Source organism: Prinia subflava, chromosome Z (assembly GCF_021018805.1).
Source record: "Prinia subflava isolate CZ2003 ecotype Zambia chromosome Z, Cam_Psub_1.2, whole genome shotgun sequence".
NCBI classification, from domain to species: domain Eukaryota; kingdom Metazoa; phylum Chordata; class Aves; order Passeriformes; family Cisticolidae; genus Prinia; species Prinia subflava.
This window is the reverse complement of record NC_086283.1, coordinates 28023164-28041502: the sequence shown is the minus strand read 5'-3', so window position 1 is coordinate 28041502 and position 18339 is coordinate 28023164. Positions and strand designations below refer to the sequence as shown.

The window sequence follows — 18339 nt, the reverse complement described above, 5'->3', positions numbered from 1 at the left end:
CTGGTTTAGTGGAAGGTGTCCCTGCCCATGGCAGGGAGTGAGACTGGGTGATATTTAAAGTCCCTTCCAACCCCATTTCTATGATTCTATGAAACCAGGTGAATACACAGTCTCTTGGTACCAGATCCGTATCAACCGGGTAGTTTTACACAGGTGCAGCAGTTCCCATCTGGGTAGCAGTGTTCCCCAAAAAGAGGTTTTGCAGGTGTCTAGTCCTTGCCAGAAGAGATAAAAAGAGCAGGACCAGCTCTAGCTCTGGCCAGCTAAGAGAAGTGAATAAAAAAAGCCAAATATTATTTTTTGGTATTTATTTCTTCGACCTCTGAAAGTGGAGAAGGAATGAGAAAATGAACGAGCTACTGTTGTCGTTGTTGCAGGGATCTCAGTAGACTCTGTTGCTCCTTGAGTCCTCTGGACTCCTGAAAAGTAGAGTTAAAGCACAGGAGAATTGTGCTAAAAGAGCACCTTTTTTGTGGGAGACATAATGTTTTGGAAGTAAACCACTTCAAGGAACCACTTTATGCGGCATTGAGTGCACCAGTCGGTCTGACAAGCTGGGAGTTGGTCACAGGTTGGACTCCTGCTCTTGGAGGTTTTTTCCAACCCCAGTGATTCTGGAATTCTGTGAAAAGGCTAAACATGACAGAGAAGAGTTGGCAAAATCCTCTGCAGCTAGAAAGGACAGGTTTTCATCCAAGAAGTGCTGAAAACTGAGACGAGAAATTCTTGGGGAAAGAAGCTGACAGGCAAAAAACTGGGATTAATGAGTTCAGCTTGGGCACAGAGGGAGTGGGTATGAAGGCAGGGATTCAGAGATAAAAGCAGCAGTGGTCTGATCTGCATGGGGTTGGCTGCTGTTGCAAGGGTTGTTTCCCTCACACATTTCTGACTCCCTCTTCCAGCACACCCATGCTCTCCTGCTCTCCTTTGTGCTTGTGCTAGCACTGCACAGGTCTGTGTGGAGCTACATCAGGAGGCTGTTCCAGCTGAAAGGGCCTCATCCATAATGCAATTTTCCCGATAGTGTCAGTGTTCACTCGGTTCAGCTCCTTGATCTCTCTTGCCATGCAGTGACATGTGTGCTGCCAAGTAGGAAGGGGAATTTGGTGGGAATGTGCATTGAAATTTGAAGATGAAGAAATTGTATTCTGTGGTAAAATATTTGGGTTATATTTCACTAAAGCTTCCCATCCTGTCATTAGATACACAGAAATTTAAATAAAAAGAAGCAAATACTAATGAAAGCAAACCAAGCAGGACAAGTGGTTGGTTGAGGATTTAGAAGCAGATTAACAAGCTCCATGAAAAGAACTATAATCAAAAAATAGCATCATAAGGAAGCTTACTTTATGCGTACTTTGGATTTAAACAGTCTTATGACCATCTTTAAAGTACTGGATTGACTGTGAAAACATAGAGTACTGAGGAAGGAATTCACTCCTTTACAGTGCAATTTTAAATGATTTTTAGTTGCCAGGTCTTTGTATTACACATCAATTTAGGAGGCAAAAAACATATTGAGTAATAGCCATTTGTAGAAAAGCTGTTCCTATTCAAAGATGGTACAAGATAGCAAAGTTAAAGAGCATAAAATAAGTGTGCATTTAAAGATGCTAAGTTTATTTTTCATGGATAATAATCCACCCTTCCACGCAGACATTTTAACCGAAATATTATTAATTATTGTAAGGTTTGAGTAGTGAAATATATGTTGTCAGTGCCTCTTTTGGCAGTTGCACGTTTGACACCAAATTGTGCCCACACTCTTTGTTCTGTAGCCTTATTTTTGGGCAGCAGCTCAGCAACAGAATAGGTAGATGTCACCCCACCCTGATTTCCTCTTCAAGAGGGAAGAGTCTAATTTAACACAGTCTTTACAGTCAAAGGAAACAAATACAGAGTTGTAGAGGATAGGTCTTCCCAGTTATCTAGATATTTAAAAGACAGCAGCTACTGCTGTTTTTTCTCTACCTATAGATGTAGTGTACATGTATAGGAGTGTGTTTGGTTAATGTCAGTTAGGAATAAACTCTTAATTTAATACATCCTCTTTTCTGGTTTCCACAGGAAGGACCACAAGTGAATCTTGAATTTGGTCCATATACATATATATGACTTGTCTCCTAAGGTTTCCAGGACCTCACCTTCTGTAAAGCTGTTGATTTCTATTTTTATAATTTTTCTTCATTTCAATCTCTTTCCACCATATATGTTTAACATATTAAATTTACTGTGTTTCAAAGCTTTTCAGGATAAAAATTCTGGATCCATTTATAACTGTACTGATGCAAGATGCTGAAGATCAGGGTGCAAATAATTCTAGTTAAATAAAATAAACAAGAGTAGATGTGAAGAGGCTTCCTGAAATCCAGTGATTTTCGGGTGGAAACTGTACACTCTTCTTCCTGACTATATCTTACTAAATGTAAGATTTATAGACTCTTAGCAAATTTACCAGTGTGAGTCCTGAAAGTGCCTTTGGCATGACTGTAGTGCTCCAGTCTCATGTTTGAAAAAGGTACCAGGGAAGACTTAAATTGGAAATACAATAAAATCAATCAATAAAAAAAAAAAAAAAAAACAGAAAAAATAATCTAGTTAGAAAGAAATTGAAAAGTTTAAGTATTGAAAGCTGTCCAGTTGTTGGGTGCAAATAAACAAGAGAAGGAAAAGAAACAAACCTCAATATTTTAATATTAAAACCATCAACAAATTGCCACTGTAAGTTATTATTATTAATGAAATCCCTATGCTATGATATTAATCAGCAGGATGAATGGAAAATACCACTTTCTAATAACTCTCTTGGGAATACCCATATCACATAATCTCTACATATTTTTAAGTGGATATGTTGAATCACCCTAGGAAAACCTTCTAGGATACATTCAATAAGGTACCTTGTATGTTTGTGGTCCTAGGATCTTTTTCTATCATTTCATATCTCTTGGCATTATATTAACTTATTTTTATCAATATAGCTCTTGTTCAATGAAAAATAAGAAAATTAACAAAAATCTATCCTGACTTATGGAAAAAGTTACTATTAATTCTTACAGCCACACCTTTTCAGTAATTAATATTTATCATATCAGAGTGTTAAAAAACCTAAGCTAAAGCACGTTAGATGGCTGCTAAAGAAAGTGTGGAGGAAGTGCCAAGGGAAGCTCTCTGGCAGGTAACAAAGTAGAGAGAGCATGGCTGAACTGAGAGAATTTGGCATTTCTGTTAAATTCAGCCTTCTTTGAGGCTGATCGAATAACCAGGGAAAGATGTGCATCTTGTATTTTGAGATCTTTAAGTCTGTCCTAGCTTGAACAGAGAAAAAAAATTGTTGAAGGAGTATTTGGCCTTATTATTAAAATAAAACAGTGAATGTTTCTTGTCATTAATATTGGGCAAGACTAAACAGCCCTCTTTAAAATGTATCACTGAAACAATGTAACAGGTTAAATTCAAACATTTCTTATCATAAAGACAATATAATTACTTTAGGGGCATGAAAATATCAAGCAAAGGGTGAATGGGTTGACTTAGACAGGGCCATGGGGATTTCTGCACATATACAGCAACTTCTTAGATGATTTCTTGCAGTAATAAATATGTACCACTTAATTCACATCATTTTTGCTTATATACTGACTTTGCATATGGTAATAATTGTTTGCAAGAGGCAAGACCTTGTTTTGTTTTGTGTTAGAAATGGGATAGATTCTTTTTTTTATTGTATATTATTTTGAAGTTTTACTAAAGCAATTAAAATACGCTTTGCTTTTTTCTACTGGAAATCTTTTAGATAAACTGTGCTTTACCTGAGAACATTAATATCCTTTATTAGGCTTGACAAAAGAATGATATGTGCCATTCAGCTGCCTGTGTATTGAGTAGTCATACATATATTGGTAACAGTTAAAAGAATTATTTTATAAACAACTTTTTTTGTATTTCTTCTTTCCTCTTTTCTTTATTTCTTTAATATAAAACTATTGTCTCCAACAGTCTTCCTTACAAATAAATGCCATGTGACTTCGAAACAAAATTGTGGCAAAAACATTTACATAAGATTCACAGTACTGTAAAGCAATAAAATGCTAAATGAAAATTATCAGAGTGAATGAAGATAAGGCCAAAAGATTTCCCAGTCCGGTTCTTACTCAAGACACAACTTCTGCTGGCTCCCATGGGAGTTGTGGCTGTGTGTCAACTGTTGGGATAAAAATAAAAATTATGAAATTGTAATATGCTCCAATTATGAACAGAATTGCGATTTTAATTGTAACATGATCCCATTAATGTCCAGTTGGCTATTACTAAAAAACTGGTAATGTCAAATCTATGTTTATATACTTTGAAAGCCATTTGTGTCAACCTGAGAAATGCCTTGGAATTCCTGAAGTTTTATTGGAATGGCTACAATAGCTGCAATGAAGAAGGCACAGCCCAAGAACAAAAAGATCTGGGTAGAGATTTATGTATTCAATTTGCCTGCAGCACTGTGTTTTAACAAAGCATGAATTAACACTCTGTAGTAACATTACAAGTCAGTGTTACAACTATTCATGAATTTCATTAGTTTCGACTTTTCAACAGAATTTCATCCTGTTCAAACAGAACAGTTTATTTATCTATTAATATCCACTAAGGGAAAGAATGAGACTATTTCAATATCTTTCCATGTTGACCAAAAATGTTTCAATTTTATTTTTTTAATCCACCCTCTAAATGACAAAAAATTTCCACTATTTTTTTTTTCCTGCAAAACAGTAATGATGGAGTTTTGTTTTTAAACAAAATACAAATCAAGCATCCTGCCAGGTGTGTGTTCTGCTCTAACCTCCCATGAGCAGGGACAGAGCGAGAAGGTGCAAAGCCATGTATTTCTCATCAGGTCTTGTTTCCATCTCACGTTTTTCTAGCACAATACAGGCAATACGATATAATGTCCTAAGAAATTCAAAATAAGTTTTTTGCCTCAAACTGTTTCAGTCACGCAGTTGGATGTAACAGGTGAGCTACCCATAACACAGCTGAGAAGGCACACCATGAAAGGCTCTTTGGCTCTGATGCCAATTTTTTTTTTTGCTTTTTATATGTTTTTTTCATATATTTGTAGCTCTGTAGAGTATTATTGTATAATTCTACAGTTTCTTCAGTGGGAGGCAAAGACAAGGGGGAGATTACCTCATTAAATGTCTTTCTAATTGGGGATTCTCACCAATTATGCTAATTTGATAAACTGATAAAAGTGTCAAAGCCCTGTATCACAGGGCTTTCGGCCATAAATGCACCTGGAGGACCTTCAGTAAAGAGTAGTATCTTTTTATCACTTTATTCTTGTTTGGCTTTTTTAGAGGCTATGGTGTAAGATCTCCAGTGGAAATCTGCCACACTATTCCCTAAAGGGGTAAATTTCCTTGGGGAGTGTTGCAGCTCAAGCCCCAGCACTCGAAGAAAAAATTTACCTGTGCTGAGAGCTGTACTTGAACACTTTATTACAAACTATTACATTGTGTGTAATGACACAAGCAGGAATTCTAACTTAAAGCATTGCTTATCAGAAAACACCAACCTGCAGTACTGCTGTGCAGGGCTTACTGCCATTAACCACCAAAATAAGTTAGTTATTTCCATCCAGGTGCAACTGGTTCATGTGAACCAAATTAATCACAAGCAATTAATTTGTGTTTGTGCTGTGGATGTACCTGCCGCAAAGGAAGCAGAGCTCAAGTGATCCTTCTGTGCATCTTCCAAACTGGAGGTTCATGACTGCAAACATGGGTTGTGATTTTAAACTGGGATTCTCAATCAGTGTAGGTTTCTGAGCTGACAAAAAACCAGTGTGAAGCAGGAGTGGGAGATGAAGAGAAAAGAGAAGAATGGTCTAGCTAGGAAATGAGAGAAAATAGTCACAGGATCTGGAATTCAATAGGACTTAGGGCTGGGTGTTTTTACATGGAAATAGCAGTGTTTAATGGCAGCTTGGGAAAAAAAGGTGGAAGAGGAAAGGATATATTTCCTCTATCCTACATCCTCAGGGAAATAAATGACTGGTGTGTAACTTGTCTATTTCCCTTGGTTTCTGCTATGGACAACTTTATGCCTGTTTGGACTATATATATTTCACATTTAGTGATTCTCTTTCATCACTTTTTAATAATATTTCATGTCCTGAGGATAGCCACCCTCTGAGGTTCTCTTCTGCTGTTTCTGTGTCATTAATGCAACACTAGTAATTAGGACCTGACTCATACAAATATGAATAGCTAAGTTTAGGCTGTGGCATTTTTAGTTCCCATTGAAATCCTCAGCAAGAGGACTAACTGGATTTATCCTGTTCCCTGTTATAATTAAGGTTCACATAATCTTTGCAGGGTTTTTTTCCCAGTTATAGAGGCAAAAAAGGATAAGAAGTCCTGATCATTGGCAGACTAAAGTGCAGTGAAAGAAAGAAAAATGACATCTTCATAGATGATGACAAGAATTGCAATGATAAAAATAACATTATTGCACAGAAATCCCAATTACAAGTGAGGTTCTGCATTAGGTACCAAACAATATATAGTTTCTTTATTGCTGCGTCTGTTTTACTCAAGCCATTACTGGTGCAGTAAACACAGATATGGATTTGTTCCAACTATGTAGAAAATGGATTTGGAGAGTTTATTTTAATGCAGAATCTGTAGACATTAGCGTTGTCAGATGGCACTTTTGAACTAAATCTTCCAGACATCCCATCTGAAATTCAATCTTTCTCCAAATATTTTAATATTAAAAATTCAAGTCTGCAGTCCTTCAGCAAAGTCTTTACAAAATGTTTCTCTCTGTGTGCAGAAGGTGTTTTTTTTCTGTTTGATGTAAACCAAAATCAACCAAAAAATAAATTTGGAAAAGATTTCTACTGTAAACTGGAAAATTAATCTGGTTTTAATGAGACAAAGTAAATGACAAGAGAAGTGTAGCAAACAAGATGCCACACCTGGGTCAGAAAGAGTGGGAGAAGTCAGCGACAGAAAAAAGATATCTGTGAAAAAACAGCAATGATGCTGCCTGAGTTGAAAGTTAAAGGAGGAGGAGGAAAAGCCTTGAAGATACATTTTCTGTAAACTGATCAGATGTTCTCTAGAAAGATAAATTCCTACTGGAAAGATAAATTCCTCCTGTGAAAGGTGATGCAGAACAGATCTCACATTGCTAAAGAGGTTTATGGGAGAGTTGGTAGGGGAAGAATACTTGTGGGTATTATTCAGAAACACATATTTAGGTGGCAAAAGGTACAAAGAGCTGAAAAACAGCACTGAAAATTGGCAAAGTTCTTAGCTTTGGACACTGAGAAATATGAAGAGAAATAATGGAAAAGGTCTTGGGGAAAATGTCTTGTAGTGCATTGAACATTTTCCCCAGCTTTTAGAGTATTTTTATGTCTCACCGTCTGTAAAATCACTAAAGTGCCTGCTACACTCACCATGCCTCAAATTTGGGTATAATTTCCATCAAAGGCTTGGGTGAGAAGTTTAAGATTCTTAAGGAAATGCATTGTATATCCATCAAGTATAAATTGCATCTTTTCAGAAAATATTCTAGCTATTCAGACCAAAAAAGGCTGGGAGATGGCTGGACAATCAGGTTAAATTTCTTCCCTGTAGAAGAATCCTACGGAATAGAATTGGAGGGAAATGTGCAGAAATGACCCAAAAGCACTTTGCACTCAGGGGGTGAACTTTATATTTTTCTGCATCCAGATGGAAACACCTTGATCATCATAATCAGCACGCTCCATTTGCTGCATTAAAAACAAGATAAATATTTAATCACAGTACAATTAAGTCTGGATCTCTGCCATTAGTTTATAATGAATATATAGGCAGATAGAATCTAATACACTACTAATTCACTTACGAACCAGGCTGAACAGATTTTTTTTTTCCTCCAAAGCTGGTATTTTGGGAATGTTCATGAGACGACAGTGTGTGTCATCTAATTACTTTTTCTGCTTTCATGCATTAATAGCACTAAGATGCAGCAATCAGTTATTGTTATCAATATTCCACATAAACCGTGAATGATGTTCTGCAGTGCCTATTATTATCAGGTTGAAATAACCAAACAAAAAGCAAGGTGCAGGTCAATACATATTTATTGATGCAAAGTACATTTGTATCCTAACAGTGAAATAGAAGCAATAGTAGCAAATTCAAAAAGAAATTTTAGGAATATTTAGAAAAATAGGAAGAAGTTGTCGTGGTTTGGTTTATTTCCTTTTCTCTTTACATTGCAAATATTTGAGTGTGCTGGGCAAGCAAGAATTTCTTGTTACACTTCAGGAGCCTTGAAGAATGAGTTAGTTCAAAGTACATCTTTATTATGATCATTATTATTAACTGATGATGATCAGTTTGTCATGATGCACCAGTATAACTGGAGTTGGGCCCTAAAATTTTTAGATGTTTATGTATATTTTTAACACAGAATTACTTAAAAAAAAAAAAAATAGGTAAGAAGGAGCAAATACTGGACTACGAAATATTAGTTCATTACTGCTGATGCTTCATAACTTAGTGACAGAATAAGCATGTTGTCTATAAGACATTTTCATGATTGCAGTACCTTCAGAAGGTCAATAACACATCTGGTGGGAACACGCTCCTCAAATGTGCCCAAACTGTGCACTGCAATGCAGACACCTGGGAACATTCAAAAGCAGCCTCTGTGCTGGGTAAAGTCTTCACAATAGTTTTGAATTAACAACCAAAGTGGTAAATGGGAGGAATATCAGAGACCCTCAAAAGCTTTTTTATATTCCTGACCTTTTTGTGCAATAAAGCAGTTTTCTGTCAGAACCTGTAGGGACATTCCTGATGAATCTGAATGCTCGTCTGTGTGTCTCTGTGGAAAATGGTCCCTTTTGAATAGGATTAGGTTATACTTTGGATTTGTGTCTGCTGAAGTGTGAATTCTGCAATCTCACATTTGAAGGGGCAGACCTTTCAAAAATCCATTTTAAGTTTTTAAAAGGGTGATGAGGATAGAAAAAGGTCAATGTACTTCTGAAAAGAAAAGGTGATCTATCATCTGTGTGTATAATGGTGGTAAAATTTTTAACTGTGTGAAGAAAACATATATATCAGTTAGGAAGACTCAGAAATTAGGCTCATCAGAAATATTTGTAAAATGTCTAGCTCAGATTTTGCTTATTTCCATGGCAGGATGTTTCAGCTTTGTCTTCAGGTTGCAGGAACTGCTGAGCAAAGGCAGTGGAGTGTTGGATTACCTGGACACAGAGCCTAATTCAGTGTGATGATCCTTAGCTCCCTCACCGTGAGCATCTTGTGCCGCTCTGCGAGTTCCTGCAGCAAGGAGGCTGATTCTTGCCTTCCGATAAATTTGAAATAAGTTGTTTGTGACACTGCCTTCCTTTGCACACACTAATTTCAAAATACAGGAGCTCCTGCTGAGTGAGCTCTGTCACAGCTTATTTTGAAGATTTTGCTTTGGCAGAGGAAGCACCTAAAGGATCATGTATTATCCAAACACAGAGAAAAACTTCCAACTACTGATCTTAAAACTGTGTGAGAGAGCTCTGATGAAGATCTCAATTTATCAGATTGGGAAAAACCCAATTCGACATACATGTAAAGCCAAGAGGAACTTATGAAAAGCTGATGCCACAAAGGCACTCAGCTGGAGAGTACTTTTCTTTAAAATAAAAAGTGAAATTATTTGATGCCTTTTATTAGTTTGATGATAGATCCTAATATTTGTTTTGATGGGATTTGCAGCTTATTATATCATCAGAATAACATTATCTATTAATCCTACTCCAGTAATACTCGACAAAATAAATGAAGCAATTAGCTTTGTATCTTTGCCTTGGTGTATATTAAGGTCAGTATCTAATTTAGTATTTTTCATTAGAGGCATATTACTTCTACAGGAAGAGAAAATGGATTGATATCATCAAAAGTGTTAACATTTTTTATTTCCGTTTCTTTAATTTTACTTGTAAAATTTGTGGTTATTTTGCATGTTTTACTCCATTGGAGTACACTTTTTTTTTCCTTATTTTCTCCTAATATTTTTCATATTTGTCACTGAAGCTTGACTTAGGAAGGTGGGTTTTTATTTTTGCTCACCTGTTTTAGCACACTTCAGAATTTGGGGAATCCAGCTGTGTGATGAAGATGGCCTGATGCTGATTTCTTGTATAATGACATCCTCTGTAATTTTTGAGTATCTTTTCCACCAAAGCATCAGCAGATTTTATATTTGGCAAAACAAACACTTGTGCTAATTGTTTTAGAGGTAGATGGCTGTCACTAAATTGGTTTTCTTGCTTTCCTGGCTTTATCTTCTATGGACAAACTCATGGTTTCTCTCAAATATTCAGTTTCCACTGCAGTATAGCATGACATAAGATTTTATTAATAAATTTTTGTTGACTCTACTTGTCAAAGGAGAAAACAGATAACAAAGTCCTGCCTTGAGCCCCTTTGCAGCTCTGCTGAGGATGCATTTATTTGATTCATACATCTATGAAGTCTCAGAGGTTTTAGTAAGAACATCTAAAATTTAAAACCTGCTATGCTTTAAGTTAACTTTCAATATTTTTTCAAAAACAGCATGGGATTTCAATTGAATAACAGAATGATGTATTTTAAACTATACTTATTATGTTGGCTGATACCCTTGGAACTGAATAAAGAAGATCTCAAAAGAGCAGCAAAGTGAACAGATCTATTACTTTGAGTGCACAATTAATCTTGCTGACATTACTTTATATGAACATGGATAAAAATGCCTGGAAACCATACCATTGAATTTCTCTGCTCATTAATATTGATCAAATGTTGTTGTTCTCTTTGTGTTGGAAGCTACTTAAAGATTACCTGTAAAAGCATTACAGCACTATTGATTTAAAAAAAACAATCCCTGAAGTCCACTGTTTTTGAAAATTAGTTGACGTATTTGGGTTGTTCTTTTGTTTGTTTATTGGAGCTTTTTGTTGGAGGTTTTTTTGTTTGTTGGGTTTTTTGGTTTTGTTTTTGGGTGGTTTGTTTTTTGGTTTTGGTTTTTATTTTTAAAAAGGATATTTGTGGACTTGCTGTTATAGATCTGAGTAACAGACCATATTAATGAAACTGTGACAGAATTAATTATCCAGAATTTAATACCATGGTTTTTAAAAGCCTAGACATCCCTAAGGAAGTTGGCCCAGACCTCTCCTCATGTGTCATCTGTGCCCAGATTTTACATATTACATTTTTGGTGTTTCAGTGGAATGATGGCAGGATTAGGCCCCAGATCCTTCAAGACACTTAAATCTGCAGAAATTGCATCAGGGTTCCTGTAGACTCAGTTAAAAATATTTAATTGACTAATAATTAATTGTAAAGAATCATATGTTAGGTGTTCATGCAATTTAAATAAGCTCAAGATGTGTGAACTTAAATTTTGGTCCTTTGAGGAATTAGGAGAAGCATTGGTAGGGTGGCACAGGCTTTTTAATTTTCAATCATTCATTCATTTAGGACACCGTGTTAGTCTAACCCATGTCTTTATCAATTAATAAATGTTAACACAGTCAAAACTGTGTGACTGTCATTTTTCAATTTGGGCACAGTTAATGAGGGTGTTGTTTATTAACATATCCTTTGTGGCTCTAAAAATCATTTTCAACTACTAGTTTCTATGAACAACAACAAAAAAAGCAAACAAAAATACCCAAAGCAAAATGCTCAACATTTATATTGAAAATAATTATATTATTTGTCCATAACAACCATAACAAGGAAAAAAATGTTCATGTTTTTTGTTTTGTTTTGTTTTGTTTTTCCAGAATAAATGCTTCATAGAAGAAAAACATTAGTTAGAAATACTGTCATGAACCAGTATATTTATCACTATGCACCTCAGATGACCTTTTAAGCCTTTGCAGTTTGGACTGATCTGAGAAAATGCAAAATATAAAGAAAATTGATGAAAGTAGGCTGAATGTGTGCTTAACAAGCCATACAGAGAAAGCAGAAAGCAAAATGAGAAAGTAATTATTAAAAGATTTATTGTTCTTGGAAGATTAGAGATCCTGCTTGCACAGAAACAATTAACATGTGAGGCTGCCTGCAGGTATTCCCCAAACTGCAACACTGTGATAGAGACTTGGAAAAAAATACATACTTCATATTTAGTGGGAGGCTAAAGGTGCAAATTATTAGACAAGTTTCTTCCCGAATTATTATGAAGGAAAAATAGCATGAAGTAGTGATACTTGAAAGAATAGAAGCAGTAATACTTGAAAGACACAAGTCTTCGTAGAATTAAGAATATAGTGTGCCAACACTTTTAAATTGTAATACAAAGTGTGTGTGGCAAAAGGCAAAACAGGCAGCAGCCATTCTCCTTGTTTTCATCTTCACGATTTTTGCCCTTTTTCTGCTACTAATTCCATTTGGAATTATCTGCAGTATGTTCATGTCCATTATTTTTTTGGTTCAGTGAGACTTATCCCATGTTTAATGACGTACACAAGAAAAACCTCTGCAGAGCTGTATATTGCAACAGTCTGATGACAAAAGTTGTAATAGAAATGTGCACCTGCGTGGTTTCTCAAATTGCAGTAGCCACATGGGCAATAATAACTGGGGAATATGTTCTGACATCCTCATCATTCAGTCAATTATTATGCTTTGCAAGTTAATATTTGCTTGGAGAGTGCAGTTTTCACTGATGTGACACCTGGATGAATGGTGCTTCTGTGTGAATCTTTCAGGCCTGGGCTTTTAATTGAGAACATGGAGAGCAGACACTCAGAAACAGTGAACTTACAGCTCTTTCAAGTCTAAATCATTCAATTAGTTCATTTGTTGGTTCACTAAGGTGGCTTGCCAGGTCACACCAATGCCCTGGGCAGAGGGGCTGGAAAGCTGGGAAAGGCCCAGGAGGTGCTGGTGACAGCAGTTGGACATGAGCCCAGGAGTGCCCAGGTGGCCAAGAAGGCCAATGGCCCCTGGGCTGTCCCTGCCGTGGTGTGGCACCGTCCCTGTGTTGGCACTGCTGAGGGACCACCTTGGATCCTGGGGGCTGCTCTGGGCCCCTCACAACAGGGAATTGAGGGGCTGGAGCCTGTCCAGAGAAGGGAACAGAGCTGGGGAAGGATCTGGAGCCCCAGGAGTGGCTGAGGGAGCTGGGAAAGGGGCTCAGCCTGGACAGAAGGAGGCTCAGGAGGGACCTTCTGGCTCTGCACAACTCCCTGACAGGAGGGGACAGCCAGAGGGGGTCAGGCTCTGCTCCCAGCGAACAGGGACAGGAGGAGAGGGAATGGCCTCAGGATGGGCTAGGGGAGGCTCAGGTTGGACACCAGCAGGAATTTTCCCATGGAAGGGGTGACCAGGCCTTGTCAGGGGCTGCCCAGGGGGGTTTGGAGTCCCCATCCCTGAAGGTGTCCAAGGAAAATTGAGATGTGGCACTCAGTTCTCCGTGCTGGAGACAAGGTGGGGATCAGGTACAGCTTGGACTCAATGGCTTTGGTGGTCTTTTCCAAACCCTGTGATTTCGAAATTCCTAACCCTGATTGTCAGTAAATGATGCTGTAGATTTCTTTTCCTTTTTTTTTTTTTTTTTTTTTTTTTTTTTTTTTTTTTTCCCTTTTTTTTTTTTTTTCCAAATTAAATTTAAAGTGAGTGAATGATTATGACATTGCATTTCAACAAGCAGTGGTTATTGCCTTTCAGGATACATGGCACAGGTTACAAATAACATACATTATTTTGAATTTACAAATCACAGACAAACTTGTACATGGGGCTTTCTAAACAGGGCCACTTCTTTAGAATGACATTGGAAAAAATCATCAAAATAATGTTTTCTTCTGGTAGAAGTCATGTTGTGAGTAGTATTACTAAGATAATAAAATGTAAGTAGCTCTTTTACAGTGCTGTTAAATGAGTAAACTCTAGACCTCAGGTCAAATGATTCCATTTTTCAAAGGTGTTTAAAGTTATAGTAATTGCAATCCTAACAGATCTTTGTGCTGAAATTTTATGCATCCTAGCATGTGGCTTGTTGGGGAAAAGGAAAATTTAGTCAGAAGAGCTTTTTCAAATCATCTTGAAGAGGCTGTGCTACAGAGGCACTGAGTAGAAAAGAATAGTTGGTTTGGTAGCTGTTAACTGCTATACTCGCATTTCAGAAAGTCACCCGGAGCCATAGCAAAGATCTCCTCAGACTGCTAACTTGACATGGAGTGATCATTCAGGGACATTGTACATGTCACTCAGTGCATGATAGGCATGTTTGATTAATACCTATTTCCTCAGTGGTGCAAAAGCTAGAATGCCTGTTATCTTTAACAGAAGAGCAAGATTTAGCCTCACTGCCTCCTGTCTTCTCTCACATTAAAAACTAATGCAATGATTAATGAGTAGTGACACACTTCATATTTTTTTCTTGTTCATAAAAATCCATGCTGGCAAGTTATCTGAAGTAACTGAAGGGTGTATTTTACTGAGTTAGTGGAATATAAAGGCTTGCGTAAGGCATTTTATTTCTTTAATGAATGTTTATAAATGACTGAAATTATTATGGTTGTTATTGTGGATGTGTACATACTTCTCTCTCTTTTTTTTCCCCCTTTTCTCTCAGGACCCTGCCTTCCTAATCCATGCCATAATGGTGGGATGTGTGAAATTAGTGAAGCATACCGAGGCGACACGTTCATAGGCTATGTTTGTAAATGTCCGCAGGGATTTAATGGGATTCACTGCCAGCACAGTAAGTTCCACATGGTAAATTTTATTGTATTTGTAGATAGGAACCTTTTTATTGCATGCACTGTTAAGGATTAATAACGGATCTGGTTTTCTGGAGTATATCAGACTTTGGCCTTTATATTATGAGCAAGCTAATACCACAGAATGCTGCTGCTGCCTTCAGAAAATGACCTGACTACTAACTCACTGGACAAAACTGTACATGATCTGCTATGCATCTTTTAGAGCATGGCAAGGACAAGGTAAACGTATTTTGCAGGGATTCAATGCAGAAGTATATTTGAAATAGAAGGGCTATCTTCTTATCTTAGTAGTGTTTGTGAGTTTGCTTTGATTAATGCTAAAAAAAAATATGTGAATAAATATGTCTTCTACATCTTTCTTTATAAATAATGAAGAAATGTTTTCGAATCATGCTATCTAAGTTCAAGGGCAGAACCTCCAGACTTACATCAGAAGTAAATTTAATCCTGTTTAAAATACAATGTCTGGATCTCTTTCTAATACTTATCATTTATTTGGAGAGTATTTCCCATTTTCAGGTCAAATTGGAACAACAGGTCAGTATCCTCATCTTAGAGTGTAGTTAGAGAACTTAGAATGAATCACATGGGGAAAGAAGTTTTGGATGTGTTGGATTTAGCTGGAGGAGAGTTAAATGTCTTCACAGTAGCTGGTGTAGGCCTGTGTTTTGAATTTGTGCTGGAACCATCATTGATAATTCAGGGATGTTTTAGTTACTGCTGGCTAGTGCTAACACAGAGTCAGGAGCTTTGCTGCTTCTCTACTCCACCCCATCAGCAATCAAAACCCTTTAGTGAGGTATATTCATCTGCTAGTGACTGAGCAGGTCGTGTGCTAACCTATAAAGGCAGTCTGCATTTTCTGTTACTAAAATAGAAACTGGGGGGTTTTTTTCAAACGCAAAGCTCATTTAAAACAAGAGCTTGCCTGAGGAGAAGTTCAGGAGAGAAATTTTGGGGTTTCTGTTTTGTACATGAATGGTTCTTAAACCAAGAGCGGCATGGCTCTTAAAACCTTATGCCGTTGATCCATTTGGAAGCCAGCTGTTACTCAGAAGGTAAAAAACTCAAAGAAATAGTCAAGAATCAAGTTCCACTCACAAGTAAAAATTAGTTTAGTCATTTAGATAAGAGTAAATAAGCACTGAATCCAGCCTACCTGAATTAATTGTTCTTTTAAGATACTTGTCTATAATTTGAAGTGTCAAGGACCAATATAGTCCAGCTCAGCTAACATCTTCATGTTTGTTATGTTGCTTAAATGCTCAGAGAAAAGTGTCTCCAAAGACTGGAATATGGATACTCATTTTCATTAACTTTGGCCACACTCTCACTTAACTGCATGGGTAATGTAGGCAAAGCTACTGACTTAATCTAGTGAAAATACACAGCCACCTCCTCCACTGGGAGCATGGAAATGAGTGGTTGATGTCCAGCCACGTGCATGAGCTTCTATGAAAACACATGGATTCATGGGCTCTGGGACACTCCATCATGGGACCTGTTACATGGCACACAACACTTCTTCCATAAAATATCAAGGAGCTGACCTTTGTTAATGAAATAAATAATACCACAAGTTCTCATCAAGCAAAACGTGTTGCTAAGTATGAGGTGTCTGTGGAATGTCATCTTTTTTTCACTTAATTAATGAGCAATGAACATACAGCTGGTGCATCACAGAGTGAGTCATCAAAGTTGTTGGGTGGGTCCACAGCATCCTTTAAAAAATATTGAGGTATATAGTGTTAGCTATAATTAACAGCTCCTGATAATTAACAAAGTGTGTTTGTGTCAGTTTCAGGACAAAGTAAAGTTCTCATACAGCTGACCCAGGCTCACTACCACACCAGGAGGCAGCTGAAGGGATTTGAGGAAAGTTTATGTGAACAGTTATTCTTTGGAGAGAATAAAATTTGTCCTTTTCAGATAATCTGATTTAAGCTGGGATGGTAAATCAATTACACTATCCAGGTGTTCAGAAGATCTCTGGGGATGGGAGCTGTAAGAGGCAGCCACAGAGCTCTCTGCAGTCAGGGAGAATTGTGGGATTTTCAGTGGTGGACTTAATTTAACATTTTTATACAATATCATCTCGGCTCAATTCACAGCATTCCTTTGATACAAATTCCTCTGCTTCATGAAGTTTAGCAATTCAATTCTGAACTCACTGTACATCAAGTAAGAAGTCTGTCAAATTTATCATAAAGAGATAAATTAAAATGACCTCATTGCAAGGCACATCTCCTCTACACTGTCAAGAATTCCAAAAATCATGTTGTGATTCTCTTGTACAAACCTTTTCATCTTGGATTTCTTTCATGTCTAATACTCTGTTGCCAAATCAATTAAGCCAGGTGATTGATTCTGCAGTCAAGATACATTCTCAAAGCTGGTATTTTATCACTTAAATCAACAAACTCCCTGTCAGTATTTCTGAGATTTGTTGACCTTTTACCCATGTAAATAATTAAGATGTAAACTAGAAAAGAGATCATTAGCAATGTTACTGACTGTATATTCTCAATTTATTGCAAAACTGGTATTAACTGGCTGTGGTTGCCTGAAAAGATTCTGATTACTCAGTGGCAAAAAAGAAAAAAAAAAAAAAAAAAAGAGTTTCCCATTTGAAAGCTGATTAAGTAACTGAAAACAGAAAAGTCTGCCTGTTATAGAGACCTGAACAGGATTTTGAGCTGATATTCGTAACAAATCTATTCCTTAAATATTCCTTCATTATTTAACTGGCATTTATTTATCTGGTTGGTATGAAGATCCATCTCAAAGGCTGTCCTGGAGCCAGGCTGGAAAAGCTGGAGATATTCACCTGGAGAAGGCTCCAGGGATACCTCAGAGCCCCTTCCAGTGCCTGAAGGGGCTCCTGGAGAGCTGGAGAAGTCCCCATGGCTGAGGTGTTGGAACTAGGTGATCTTTAAAGTCCCTTAAAACTGAAGCCAGTCTGTGAGTCTGTATTTAAACACCTTAGAACAAGTCAAAATCCATGAAAATACCCCCAAAACTGAAATGGACAGTTTATCACCAAAAAAACCAAAACCAAAACCAAAAAACAAAAACAACAACAACAAACAAACAAACAAAAAAACCCACAAAAACAACCAAACAAAAAACCCAACAAACCCAAACCAAACCAAAATCATAAAATACCCACCAAAAAACCCCCATGTAAACAAACACAAAAGAAAAAAGAGAAAAAAGCCCCTCATAACAAAAAAAATCCCAGAACTTTGAAACATATATACAGTATGCATTATTCTGATTATCAGATAGACATTGCCTACTGGATAAACTAGAAATTTGCAACATTAGACACAATATGTGTTAGTAGCTGCCACTCAAGTAGATGAAAGGACAGAGATAAAACCAGGAAAATTTACATTTGAAGCAATAAAGGGTTCAGATTTAAGGGTTTGATTTGCATGTGGGTTTATATTCTGAGGATCATTAATTCTGCCAGACATAACTAAAATCCTTGCAGTCCAAGAATAAGGGTTATTAATCAAACACATTTAATAATGTAAGCAAGCCCTTCCCAA

At 36.9% G+C, this 18339-nt stretch overlaps 1 protein-coding gene across 3 annotated transcripts in view; it reads left to right on the top strand.

The window, feature by feature from the left end:
- The window catches only part of EDIL3 (EGF like repeats and discoidin domains 3), a 231626-nt gene that overhangs the window by 99839 nt on the left and 113448 nt on the right, over nucleotides 1-18339 (top strand). For all 3 annotated transcript variants that reach the window (XM_063421632.1, XM_063421633.1, XM_063421631.1), the window contains one exon: nucleotides 14635-14763. In XM_063421632.1, coding sequence (XP_063277702.1) covers nucleotides 14635-14763 — 129 coding nt within the window. The remainder of the gene's footprint in view (nucleotides 1-14634; nucleotides 14764-18339) is intronic.